Genomic DNA, 13,401 nt, shown 5'->3' with positions numbered 1-13,401 from the left:
GGAGGGCGGGCCTTCCCGCGGCTCTCGGCCAATGGGCGCCGCGGGAGGCGGCGGGGCTGGCCAATGGGGGGCCGGGCGGGCGCGCGCGGCGGGCGGCGATGCTGGAGCAGCAGAAGCGGAAGGGCCCCGCGCCAGGCCCCGCTCCGGGCCCCGCTCCCGGCCCCGGGCCCGGCCCCGGCCCCGACCTCCCGCTCGTGCCCGGCCCCGCCCCCGCCAAGCGGCCCCGCCATGAGGCGCCCGCCGCCGGGGGGGGCGCTGGGGGGGGCGGGCAGGCGGCCCCTGGGGCGCTGCTGCAGGCGGTACGGGCTGGGGGGGGGGAGGGGATGAGGGGGGCCTGGGGGGGTCTGAGGGGAGTCTGAGGGGGGCTGGGGGGGGGGGGAGGAAGGGAGATCGGGGTCTGGGGGGGCTGGGGGAAGGGGGCTCAAGGGGCTGGAGGGGCTGAGGGGAAGCTGAGGGGGGGTTGGGGGGCTTCTGGGGGCTGTGGGGGGGGCTCGGGGCTGGGAGGGATCGGGGGGGACAGGGGAAGGGGAAGAGGGGATGGGGGGGCTGGAGGGGGCTGGAGGAAAGGGGGCTGGGGGGGACCGGGGGGTCTGGGGGAAGGGGTTTCAAGGGGATGGGGGGGGTTCAGGGGTAGCTGGGGGGGTTGGGAGGGTTGGGGGGCTCAGGGGGCTGGGAGGGATCCGGGGAGCTGGAGGGATCTGGGGGTACAGGGGAAGGGGGGCTGGGGGAATCGGGGTGGTGGGGGGGCTGGGGAAGGGGTTGGGGGGAGCTGGGGGTGCTCAGGAGGTCAGGGGGAATGGGGGGAGCAAGGGGAAGGGGGGCACAGGGGGATGGGAGGGATCAGGGGAGCTGGGGGGATCGGGGGGGAAGGGGAAGGGGGAGCGGGAGGGGATCAAAGGGGCTGAGGGGGCTTGGGAGGGCTGGAGGAAAGGCAGCCGGGGCGGTCTGAGGGGCTCGGGGTGGCGGTGGGGACTGGGGAAGGGATCAGAGCAGCTGGAGGTGCCCAGGGGGTCGGGGGGGACCGGGGGAAGGAGGGCTGGGATGCTCAGCAGGGTCAAAGAAGGGGGCTGGGGGGGCTTAGAGGGGTCGGGGGAGCTCAGGGGGCATTGGGGGGTCAGGGGGTGCTGGGCCTCTTGTTCCTCAGAGCTGTCCCCTCAGGCATTGCTGTTGTCCCCCCGCAGGGCCCGCCGCGCTGCTCCTCGCTGCAGGCGCCCATCATGCTGCTGTCGGGGCACGAGGGGGAGGTGTACTGCTGCAAGTTCCACCCCGGCGGCAACACCCTGGCCTCCGCCGGCTTCGACAGGCTCATCCGTGAGTACGGCAGGTCCGGGGTGCGGTGCTCAGCCCGGGGCTCCCAGGAACAAGAGGGATGTGGGGCTGCTGGAGCCAGGCCAGAGGAGAGCTGCGGAGATGATGGGAGGACTGGGGCTCCTGTTGTGGGGGGGTGGGCTGGGAGCTGGGCCTGGTTGGCCTGGGAAAGAGAAGGCAGAGGGGAGAGCTCATCAGTGTGTGTAAATGTCTGAGGGGAGGTGTGGAGGGGATGGAGCCGGTCTCCTTTCAGTTGTGCCTAACGACAGGATAAGAGGCACAAACTGAAGCCCAGGAGGTTCTGGCTCAATGCGAGGGGACATTTCTTTACTGGGAGGTGACAGAGCCCTGGGACAGGCTGCCCAGAGAGGTTGTGCAGTCTCCTTCTCTGGAGATACCCGAAGCCCACCTGGATGCCATCCTGTGCAAGGTGCTCGGGGTGATCCTGCTCAGCAGAGGGGCTGGACTGGCTGATCTCCAGAGGTCCCTGCCAACCTTGGTCATGCTGGGATTGTGATACTGGACCAGGCCCCGGGGGCTTTCAGCTTGTGGGGGGGCTGGCCTCTCCAGCCCTGCGGGTGGCTTCCTTTCAGGCATCAGCTGGGGTCCTGAGTGCGAAGGGTACAGGGGCAGTGCTGCGGACCCTGCTGAACTCATCGCATCCCTCACCTGCCCAGCTCACCGCAGTCCTCCCAAGGCCCTCGCAGAGGTCGCCGTGGGTCTGTGCTGGACAGCAGCACCCTGCAGACACAGTTATTGATGCTTTGGCTTGCTGAGGTGAAGATCCGGTGACTTATTAGTAAAGTCAAGTTGATCTAAAGTTGTAAGTCAGCTCAAAGCGGAGTCTCTTCTTCTGGGGCTCAAGTGGTGCTTCTCTACTGCTGTGCATCACCCTGGCTTTGAGGTGGTGGCAGCTGTGGTCATGTGGGAGCTCTGGAGAATCACTCTGTGCATGTCTACACGCGTCATGCACTTTCATAGAATGGTTTGGGTTGGAAAAGGCCTTAAAAACCATCCGGTTCCAACCCCCTGAGCCCTCTCCTTTTTCTCATAGTGCTGTGGAACGTCTACGGGGACTGCGATAACTACGCCACCCTGAAGGGGCACAGCGGGGCGGTCATGGAGCTGCACTACAACACGGACGGCAGGTGGGTGGCTCGCCAGCACGTTCCTGCCTCAGCCCCCGCTGTTTCTGAGGGAAGGTTTTTCTCTGCTGGCCGCAGCCCTTCACAGCCCCTCTGCTCAGCACTGCCCTCACAGCAAACGCTCATGCTGTGGCTTTGCTGGGTTAGGAGTGGTGTCTGCTCGAGGCTGAGCAGAGGCCCTGCAACCACCTTCGACACACGAGTGCCATTGATCTCAGTCCATAGAAACTTGAATATTTGTGTTGGCTGTGTGGGAAACAGCGGTGCTTTGGGGAGGGAAGGAAAACACCTGAGTAATTCAGAATCATCGATTATCCCGAGCTGGAAGGGACCCAGAAGGATCATCAAGTCCAACTCCTGGCACCGCACAGGTCTGCCCAAAAGTTTAGACCATGTGACTAAGTGCACAGTCCAAACGCTTCTTAAATTCAGACAGGCTCAGTGCAGTGACTACGTCCCTGGGGAGCTTGTTCCAGTGTGCAACCACCCTCTCGGTGAAGAACCTCTTCCTGATGCCCAGCCTAAACCTCCCCTGCCTCAGCTTAAGGCAGTTTTGTCCTTTGGAAGGCTCTTCTGCTACTGCGTCTGAAGAAAGAGATGGCCAAGCTTTCCTTTTACTTTGAGAACTTTTCCTTTTACTTCCTTAGAACTTTTCAGTAGTCTTGGGACCAGTTTCGTTTAATGTTTGTATCACCAGTCTTGGTGAGGGGATCAGGTGCACCCTCAGTGAGTTTGCAGACAGCAGTTGGGTGGCAGTGTTGGTCTGTTTTGGGGTGGGAAGGCTCTGCAGAGGGAGCTGGACAGGCTGGGCTGATGGGCAGAGGCTGATCTCATGTCCAACAAGGCCAAGTGCCAGGTGCTGCACTTGGGTCACCAGAACCCCACGCAGCAGCAGTATAAGCTTAGAGAAGAGTGGCTGGGAAGTTTTCCATCCAAAAAGGACCTGGGGGTGCCAGCATCATGCCCAGGCGGCCAAGAAGGCCAACGCCACCCTGACCCGCATCAGAAATAGTCCCGGGGCCAGCAGGACCAGGGAAGTGGTTGTCCCTCTGTCCTTGGTGCTGGTAGGAGCACACCTCAAGCACCGTGTTCAGTTGTGGTCCCTCACTGCAGAGATGAGCAGTGAAGCTGGTGAAGGGACTAGAAAAGACGTGCAAGGAGTAGCTGGGAGAATTGGGGGGGTTTAGGCTGGAGAGAAGGAAGTGGAGTGGAGACTTCATCACTCTACAACTATCAAGGAGGTCGCTGTAAGGAGGGTGTTGGTCTCTTTTCTCAGGTGGAAAGTATTAGGACATGAGGAAACAGTCTAAAGTTGCTCCAGGAGAGTTTTAGCTTGGATATCAGAAAGAATTTCTACACAGAAAGAGTGGTTAGGCACTGGGACAGGCTGCCCAGGGAGGTGGCAGAGTCCCCATCCTTGGAGGTATTTGAGATGTGTGGGTGTGCACTAAGGGACGTGGTTTGGTGATGGACTTGGTCAGGTGATGGTTGGACTTGCTGATCTTAAATCTTTTCCAACCTAAGTGTTTCTATAATTCAACGACGCATTCCCACTTGGTATCTCAAGCTTTGATCTCAGGACTAGAGAGTAACAAAGTTGGGATGGGAGAAATGCTTCTGAAACTGAAGCTCACGGGGATTCTTCTCCACAGCATGCTCTTCTCAGCATCCACAGACAAGACGGTGGCTGTGTGGGACAGCGAGACTGGAGAGAGAGTGAAGAGGCTGAAGGGCCATACCTCGTTCGTTAACTCCTGCTACCCAGCAAGGCGAGGACCCCAGCTTGTCTGTACGGGCAGTGACGATGGGACAGTGAAGGTCAGTGTGTTGTACGTGGAGATAGTCTAGAGTGAAAATTAGGTGGGATCTCTGAAAGAGTTGTTCGTATTCTTCCCGTTTAAGTTGGCTAAATTCACACTTTGGTTGCTCTTACAGTTTTGTGATCGAAAAACTTTGATTTAAAAATGAAATTTGCTTGTTCCTTCTGTAATTTTTTTGGATGGGGATTAACAAGATTGATCTACTCAGTGGTACTTTTTCTACTAAATCGTGTTAACAAAACGTGAGAAAGGCAAGCAGTTACTGAAATCTTTTATTCAACCGCCTTCTTTCCTCCTATTCTTGCTTCAAATCAGGAAAGTCACATGCTTTAATCACACCAGCCTTCTACTGTGTTTTTTTTTATAGAGATCTTTTGAGATCTAAAAGTGAATTTTAGCAGAGTCGTTTGAGTCTCTGCGAAATACATATGTGTGCAACTTTCTGTAATTTTATTGTTAAATATCTGTACATAATTTTTATAACCACCGTGTCTCTTTAGCTGTGGGATATCAGGAAAAAAGCAGCTGTCCAGACGTTTCAGAACACGTACCAGGTCTTGGCTGTAACCTTCAATGACACCAGCGATCAGATCATATCAGGGGGCATTGACAACGACATTAAGGTATGATGTTTGCGTCCTCCTGTGCCTTTCCAGCCGTGCTCACCTTTTCCATCCCATCAGAAATCGCTTGCAGCAGCGTGCAAAATGTCGTGGTGGTCAAGGACAAATGTGGAAGGCCGTTGGTTGATTTTACAGTCACAAGAACTGTGCCAGCCTCCTGCGTCCAACCTCTCTTGATCTAAGGCCAAGAAACTCTAAGGGAGTTCTTCCAGGGTTGTTTGCCATGTGACTGGCTGGGCAGCCCTGGCATTCCTGGCCACACATCTTAGCGCTGCTGTCACACTGGAGCTGACATGGTATGTGAGCTCTTCTGGCAGTCGGTGCCTCTCCCAGAAGCTCTAGAGCCATATATGAGGTAGGCTAAAGAAAATCTGGTGACACATCCAACTCCCTGCCCTCTGCTCCAGTATGCTGTTGTAATTTACTTTGTCACCTGCTACTGTGGAAAGTTCTTATTTAAGAGCACGCTCAGTGTTTCATTCATTTGGTAGCTGAGATTCTCCTGATAGCTGCACAGCTCAGTCAGTCTTGCTGTCTTCTTAGCCTCAGGCTCCAGTCTTACCTAGGCATGGGGAGCATGTTCTTGTCAGAGGGCCATCGCTAAGTGTAGCACTGAAAGGACATCTGTTCTGACTGCCCCATGAACGGCAGTAACTCTTGGGGAAAGAACAGCGTGAAATTTTGGGGGTTTGACAACTGCTGCGCTGTGCCATGGTCAGTGAAATTTGGGAGCTGGGAGAGCTGTAGCCAGATTGAAAGGGATTCCTGCGTGCATGGGGCAGCTGTAATTTAGCTCCTTGCTGCTAACGCAGTTGGACATGTTAAGTAAAAAGCCTTCTAAAGGGCAAATCCTTTTTTTCCTACAACACATAAAATTATAGCCGTATGTTTTAGCCAGTGAGACCCCACCCAACTGAAATTGAGAGGTGATTTCATCAGATGACTGATCAGTACTTGTATGAAATGGTTTGGAAACCGTATGAAATGGTTTGGAAACGGTATTTCTGATGGTCTTGGCTATCCTTTTGAGCTGACATTTTGTGTCTGCTGTCTGAAAGGTGTGGGACCTTCGCCAGAACAAGCTCACGTACACGATGAGAGGACACGCAGACTCGGTGACAGGCCTCAGTCTGAGTTCAGAAGGCTCTTACCTGCTCTCTAACGCAATGGACAACACAGGTACATCCTACTGACTGTGACAGCACAGCTGTGCAGACAGCTGACAGCCCCTGCCCTCTCCTGCTAGCCTTTGGATAGCCGCATTTATGGCATTTTGGAAGGAACAGCTTGAATTGTTCAGTGTAGAAGAATAAAAGAGTCAGACATGGGGATGGCTCAGGGGAGATGAGCTCCGCAGATGAAGTTTGAATTCCTGTTGTTGCAGTGATGACAGTTACATCCTTTGCAGAGAGGGAGCAGCTGTATCAGAGGTTTGTCATGTCTTCCAACGGGCAAGAAGAATTTGAGCTGTGGCACAAATTATTTGCACAGGCAGTTGAATGTAATTTTGGTCTTGGTTTTGTCAGGTTGGTTCGGCTGCTTCCTCGCAGCAGGGAATGGCGGTGCTGTTTCCAAACTGTCTCCTGTGTATGGCTGCTCAGTGAAGCAGATCTCTTAGAACTGTGATCACAAAGCATATTATCATAAAGCAAATGCTCGTGTAAGGAGACGATGGTTCATTTGTGTAATAGTTGTTGGGGATTTTTCCCTTCTCATTGGCAATGGTCTTGATATCATTATAAACTTCTGCATTTTACCTCTCATATCAAAGCTTCCTGCAAGAGGAAAGCTGCTACCTTCCTTTTGCTTCTGGGGAAACCTATTTATGAAGAGAGCAAGGAATGTGACCGGGTCTCTGATCATTAGAAGCTGACCTTGCCCCCATCCCTCTGCCATCCAGCTAATTACTGTGAGCTCTCTGTTGCAGTTCGCATCTGGGATGTGCGACCATTTGCCCCTAAAGAGAGATGTGTGAAGATTTTCCAGGGGAACGTGCATAATTTTGAAAAGGTGAGTGTACTACAGATTGAGAGAGTATTGTTTATAAAATGCTGCCCCTGCCTATTAAGTTTTCTGTAAATTGTTTTTAAATTCAAGTTTAAACCAGAAAGACTTTAATAGGGATTCAAAGAAAGATTAATGCACAAAGTTGGATTCTAATTAAAGCCGCAGTAACACAATTTCTTAGCTCAGTTCAGCTATAATTAGCTGTAAATTAAGTATTTTCTACATTTTACTATCTACATTGTGTAAAATAACAAGACACTGGATGTTTTCAGCAATAAAATAAAATCTGTAATTACCTTCTTATCTTCCAAAGGGAGATCATTATAGAGGTGCTCGTGATATTTAAAGTCTCTTGGTGATTTTATTTCAAGCAGAAGGGAAAAGCTAAACCTTCTTTTGGAAATGGATCTGTGCACATTTTTTTTATTTTAGAATCTTCTGAGGTGCTCGTGGTCCCCAGATGGAAGTAAAATAGCAGGGGGATCTGCTGACAGGTGAGTTATCGCTGTGTTTCTCTGTTACCATCAGTCCCAAACTGTTTTGCAATCACACCTGAAATGAGCTGGATCATCTCTAAAATTACTATGAAGAGCCAGAACTGCGCAGAGAGGTGCGAAGACCCAAACAACTCCCTGCAGTCTTCTGCAAGCATTATCTGCAGCGATTGTAGTACTGATGTGTTTGTACTGCCTTTGCGTCAGTGGAGGAGCGCTATATGGTTGTAAAATCCTTCTTCTTATTGTCAGAAGCCTTCTAGAGAGCTCCAGTACTGCTTATGTTCAGTCTCTGCGTCCAACAGATGGACAAGCAGCTGACAGGAGCAGAGCTGGCAGGAGATGGGGTCTCTTGCAGTCGTACCACCCAACTCGTGTGAGACTCTTCTAGAAGCAGGAGTGTAGAGACGTGGTGCGTGGTGCTGGGGTTGTGCTGACCGCAAATACCAGTCTGAGTGCTGCGTGGCAGCTAGCAGGGAGCACCGGTGGTGTTCCGAGGATCATTTGTAATCCTTACTTTAATTAACAAGCGTGAGGAAATAGATCTGGCTAAATTAGCATGTATTGGACTTTTAAATCAGAGATTCTGTAAACTGAGGTTACCAAGGATTAAACTGGGTAGAGGGAGGAAGCCAACAGGGGCTGTGCCAGACACTGAAGGTCACAGTGAAGGATACAACCCCCACTGGAGCAAATCCAGATGCACTCTCAGTGACATCGAGACAGGAATTCCTGCAGGCCAGAGTCCAAGGCATGGAGCAGCAGTAATCAGCAAATTAATGAGTTTCTGATGGAGGATAGGAAGAACTTGAGTTCTTACTGTCCAGATATAGTGGGGCCGGCTGTCACAGCGGGTGGCTGAGATGTGACCCTTCTTTCCAGTCCTGCTGGGCTGCAGCAGCAGTGCACGTGGTGATGAATACCTGCTTGTTAATGCGCCGATGCTGTGGCAGGTCCCAGGGCGGGCAACCTGACACGCTGAAGTGCGGCATGAAATATTGGGCCATTAGGTTAGTCCTGCAGATGCTGCTGTAGCTCTGTGGTCTGACAGCAACTTTGTTGTGAAATTTCATTGTGAAGAGCACACAGGCAGGTCCCAGGGCAGGTTAGATGAGGCCACTCCAAATCTTTCTGCTATCTCCGAGTTTTTAGTTTTTCTTGGAGGAGCATCTGCTGGAAAGGCAAAGCAAGATTAAACATTTCATGTGTCCGGGTAAAAAGTAATTCCCCAATAGTTACTCTGTTTCTCTGCAGAGTGCGTGTGTTTGTGTTGGAGGGACAATTATCTGATTTTTTTTTTTCTCTGAGCCATTCAGAAGGTTTATTGTAAAATCAGCTACTTCAAGTGCTTTCCTGCTCTGCCATACCATAGAAAATACCTTAGAGCAGAATGCTTTGAGAAGGCATCAAGTACAGCTCTTACCTGCTAGATTAAATAGTTGTGCTTGCAGAAATGCTGCTTTAAATGATGTTCACGACATAAGTGGGGTGGTTTCATTTTTCCTTTTCACATGTTTCAAGAAAATCCAAAGAATAGCACCAGCCTGAAAATGAAAGCCTCTAACAAAGCGGCTCTGCTCTGTGTTGCTGTCGGTGTCCTCTCTGCCTTACCAGCAAGTGCTGTGAGGGATTCAGTGCTGTTTTTGGGCAGCGATGAAGCAGACTTTTGTTCCAACCAGAAGAGAGGCCTAATTGTAAAAACAAATCTTGTCCTTCGTAAGATCTGCAACGCCCTGTCAAAGCGAAGGAGCGGGAGAGGTGAAGTGGAGGCACTCCCTGCTGGTGGCACTGGTCCCAGCTTGGCACTCAGAGCTTGGGTTACGTGCGGGGCCGGTAGAGGGCCGCTGATCCCAAGCACGTTTGAATCCAGGCGGCAGAGGCGTGGTGATGCACAGTGGCGTTTGCAGCAACCTGCCTTTGAAGGAAATGTAACGTTATAGATTGCTTTTACACGTTTTACTCTCGCCTGGTTGTCCCTTGTGCCCTCACCCTCTGCAGTGTCCCCTGTAAGCGAGGACAGCGATGCCTCTGGAGCGTGAGGGCAGCAGAGCTGCTCACAGCGCTGAGCCGGCCAATTACTGCTCTGCCCCTCTCTTCTTCTGCCCCCTGACAGGTTTTGTTTTAGATGCCAGTCACCTACCTAAAGAGCAAAGCGAGAAGGCAGTATGAGTGTAATCCCGCACTGGCAGCTTTCCCAAGCCGCTGATTTTTCTGAAGAGCTGTGAACCTTGTAACAAATGACATTTCGTGTGGTGAAGCTGTTAAGTTTGGAAAGGAGGCTGTGCGGGTGGAATACAGCGTCACCTCGCCTGGCTGTAGTGCATTTCTCAGAGCTCTTCCCATTCTGATTTATAAAAAAAGCCTCTCACTCCTACGGAAGCTCTCCATAATGGGTCAGAGCATCGCTTTGTTCCCTGGTGGAACGAGTGCTGGCTGCCAGGTGGCCGCTGCACCATGCAGGCAGTGACGGACACCCACGGGGGACAGGCTGTGTTCTGTGGCTAGCAGAAAGGTGCTGTTTTCCCCCCTCGGAGACCACTGATAAGAACAGTCTGAGAGCTGCGTGGTGCCTGGTGCCAGCAGTTTATTTCTGACCCGCTGCGTGAGGAGCGCCGGTGTCTCGGCGCTGTCCTTCAGCCAAGGTGAGGCACGCGGGCAGCACCCGGCTGCGGTGTGGCACAGGGACCCGGAGGAGATCAATCAAAGGGCTCGATGCAATCTGATCAGCCCCCTAATAAATGCTGGGAAGTGAATTATGACTTTAATGGCCCAGCAGGAAGAAATCCATATATACAGGTTGTTGGCTGGGAGGGGTCGCATTGTAGTGGGGACTGGGGGGGAGCACCCAGGCTCCTCCTAAGCACTTGTCTGCCTGAACTGGGAGCACCCCTGGGCTTGCAGGCAGGTATTTGCAAGAGTAAGAGGTGTCCTCCCCTCTCCTGATGCTTCTTTTTGTCCCTTAGCCTGCTCTATGGCTGCGGTGCCGAGGGTCTCTGTGGCCTCATCCATCTCCGTGCCGCAATGGATAAGATGGTGCCGCAGTGCTGTGACAGCAGAGGCTTTTAGCACAGAGCTGGCATGTTAGCTCCTACCTGCTCAGACCTTTGCTCTTCTGAATTCAGCAGTGCAGCGTTTTGCTCCTGACAGGCTCCTTGTTTATCCACGCTAACAGCTGTGGTTATTACAGCCTGGGTGGTGAACCGTTGCAGGAAGCAGCCGTTGGTGTGGGAGGCGGCTGCTCTCCCTTTACGAATGCCTGCTCTCATAATGACTCTCTTGTAGGTTCGTCTACGTGTGGGACACCACATCCAGGAGGATTTTGTACAAGCTGCCAGGCCACGCTGGGTCGGTGAACGAACTGGCTTTCCATCCAGAGGAGCCTATCAGTAAGTCGTTCCCAAATCAAGTCACCTGGGGAAATAGTTCCAGGGCTGGCTGAACTGGTCCTCCAGAAAACAGCTCAAAAACTGGCTGAGAGCCCTGAGTGTCAGAGACAGACCTGGGGGAAGGTGTTATCCATAGCTCAGGGCTACAAAGGGAATCCATTGCAGGCATCCATTGGAGCTGGGCCCTGGGGACCTGGGCTGGGTGAGGAGGCTCTACCCGTGTGTCCTGCCCAGATGGAGACCTGGGTGAGCAGCTGTGCAGCTCTGGCCTGTGGTGGTATGGCCTGTTCATGAGCTGAGGGTGACATCAGCTACTGCCACAGTCCAGGACTTCGCAGAGGCCATGGAAAAATACTTTTGGTACTAGGGTTTGTTATAACCATAAATCTACTGATCTCATCGTGACAGTTATAGAAACCTGGAAGTATGTGTTCAGCCCAGGGTCTCTAACTTTCACAGAAGGTGTAAGAAGCAAACAAGGCTCTTTGTGCAGCCCTTTTTATCGCCATTCCATAAACATCCTGCTCCAGGGTGAAGGTGTGGCACTACGTACCACGGGTGGATGAGGAGATGCTCTCAGTGGCATTTTTGGAGTTCTTTCAATCACGGAGCATTAGCTGAGACCAGCCTTGGTACCGGTTCCTCAGCGCAGTTTGTGGCCTGGGCAGGACCGTGGGGCACTGTTTGTTTCTATAGAAACACTTGCACCATCCGCCAGGTCACCACACTGCTTCGGCCAAAAATTGACACAAGTCAGCCCTGAAGCGAAGCCAAGAGCTCAGTGGTGCCGAGGATGACAGTCTCTGCAGCAGCCTGGGGGTGGGGATTCAGGGCAGTGAATTATGGGCTTGTTCCTTGGTTATTCATTGCTCTGTCTTCAGATCAGAGACGGTGCTGGAAGAGCAGAGCAATCTCTGCTCTTCAGTTTGGAGCGGATTGTTTGTAATTGTATTCCACTGAGCTCCTTTTTGTGAATCAATCACTCATCTTAAAGTAAAAAATTAAAAACCCATCCACTCATTGCACGCGAGTTCAGCAGCTGATTCCTGTTAACATCTGGGGCCATTAATCCTGTAAGTCGCTCCACCCACCCCACAACACTCAACTGCGTGGAAGGACGCCCAGAGAGCACGATTACAGACACCAGTCTGCGAGCTTCACGCAAACCCCCCCAGGTCTTGCATGGACTTGAATGAAACAGTTGTCAGTGTCGAGAACAGCACTTCTCTGATGGCGTTGTCATTACCTCGACGCTTGGGTGTTGAATCTGCTCAACAGCCTTTTCTGAATTAGGGCTGCTCAGTGTCTCGTTACAGCAGAGAGCCAACTGCAGTTTGCCGCCCTTCTGATAAATAATAGCAACCCGACCGAGCTTTCCCAGCGAGCCTGTGCCCTCTAGTGGCGTGTGGTCCTGCTGGCCGCGCCTGAGTCGCAATCTGAACACTCCTTGCAGAGAAAATAACACTGCAAGATATTTGAGAGCATTAACAGTGTGTTGATGTGCCTCTCTTTACTGTTTTAATGCGTAGACATTACAGGCGGCATGCCTTTATGTCTGTCTTGGGAGAGGGGAACGGCAGCCAGAACGTGCAGCGTGTGGTTAGGTGTCAGAGTACTAATCCAATGAAGCATTTTTGGGGAGCAAATGAAATTTGGCTTTACAGATAGCTCACAGTGAGAGAAATGAGTAGTTAAATCCAAATGGTGTGCCATTAGTGCAGTTCTCAGGCTGTTCTGTTTAATTTTTGTATTCGTCTCTTCCCTTCCTCCTCTCTCTCGCAGTACTCTCTGCATCCAGTGACAAACGGCTGTATATGGGGGAGATCCAGTGAAGCTGAGAAATGGTGTGATTCGTGCCCTTGAAGTCTTTGGTTTACAGAAGTAGGATTGACTTGCTTCTCACCGGTGCCAGCCCCCTCTCACACTTGCGGTAATGGGAAAATGTTGAAGCAGCTTGATGAGCCAAGCAGCCCTCTCTGCAGGCTGCGATGTCTGCGTGGTCCTGCTGTACAGCTTGTTGGCTTTTGTTTTTGTTTTTTTTTTTCCCTTCTTTGGGAAGCAGGAAAATTTAGAATTGAAGAGATTTTGATTTTGGCTGTACAACAGACTACTAAACCTTACTCAGATCACCTGAAATTTGTACAATTTGTTTAAATTCCATCTGTGGCTTGTATATTCCCTGTCCAGTTTCTCTTGGTTGTTTTTATATGGTCAAAACTGAAATAGACAGCTTTTTACAAGAACTGTGTGGATGGTATTTATTGTTCTGTTTTACTTTTCTATTGTACAGTGCTAAATCAAGGCCCACACTCATATATAACCCAGGGAAGCCATATACTTTAACTTCAGAAGAGCAGCTTTATTTTTTATTCATGGCAATAAAAATGACCACACTGGAAATAATTATCAGGCTACTGCTGAATCCTATTTTCTTGTTTTGAGCAGAACCAGCCTTCTGCTATAAATAAACGTAAAAGGAGGGAGTTCTATGGCACGCACCGTGTATTCAGGGCTCAGCAGCGGAGGAACCAGCCTGGTCGCCTTTCTCTTTGCCCTGGCTGAGCAGCAGGGACGGTAGCAGGCCCTCAGGCAGGTTTGATGTATGTTACGTATTTACC

At 51.9% G+C, this 13,401-nt stretch overlaps 1 protein-coding gene across 1 annotated transcript; it reads left to right on the top strand.

Moving 5' to 3' along the window:
* Positions 1 to 83: 83 nt before the first annotated feature.
* Positions 84 to 13,018, top strand: SNRNP40 (small nuclear ribonucleoprotein U5 subunit 40). The gene is made up of 10 exons (XM_084497423.1): positions 84 to 299; positions 1,182 to 1,311; positions 2,363 to 2,456; positions 4,106 to 4,271; positions 4,774 to 4,896; positions 5,955 to 6,075; positions 6,824 to 6,906; positions 7,336 to 7,397; positions 10,680 to 10,783; positions 12,566 to 13,018. The coding sequence occupies exons 1-10, from the start codon at positions 99 to 101 to the stop codon at positions 12,613 to 12,615; spliced, it is 1,134 nt and encodes a 377-aa protein (XP_084353549.1). The 5' UTR covers positions 84 to 98; the 3' UTR covers positions 12,616 to 13,018.
* Positions 13,019 to 13,401: the final 383 nt, after the last annotated feature.

Source organism: Aythya ferina, assembly GCF_964211825.1.
Source record: "Aythya ferina genome assembly, chromosome: 24".
In the NCBI taxonomy this organism is placed as follows: domain Eukaryota; kingdom Metazoa; phylum Chordata; class Aves; order Anseriformes; family Anatidae; genus Aythya; species Aythya ferina.
The sequence above is the reverse complement of the archived record's forward strand: the minus strand, read 5'-3'. Positions and strand labels throughout refer to the sequence as shown.

What these genes read in the sequence shown, in the direction of transcription:
- SNRNP40 (XM_084497423.1), top strand. Translation starts at nt 99, where the DNA reads ATGCTGGAGCAGCAGAAGCGGAAGGGCCCCGCGCCAGGCCCCGCTCCG. An exon ending in ACGTGCATAATTTTGAAAAG is followed by an intron (nt 6,907 to 7,335) that starts GTGAGTGTACTA and finishes TTTTTATTTTAG; the next exon opens with AATCTTCTGAGGTGCTCGTG. An exon ending in GCAGGGGGATCTGCTGACAG is followed by an intron (nt 7,398 to 10,679) that starts GTGAGTTATCGC and finishes ACTCTCTTGTAG; the next exon opens with GTTCGTCTACGTGTGGGACA.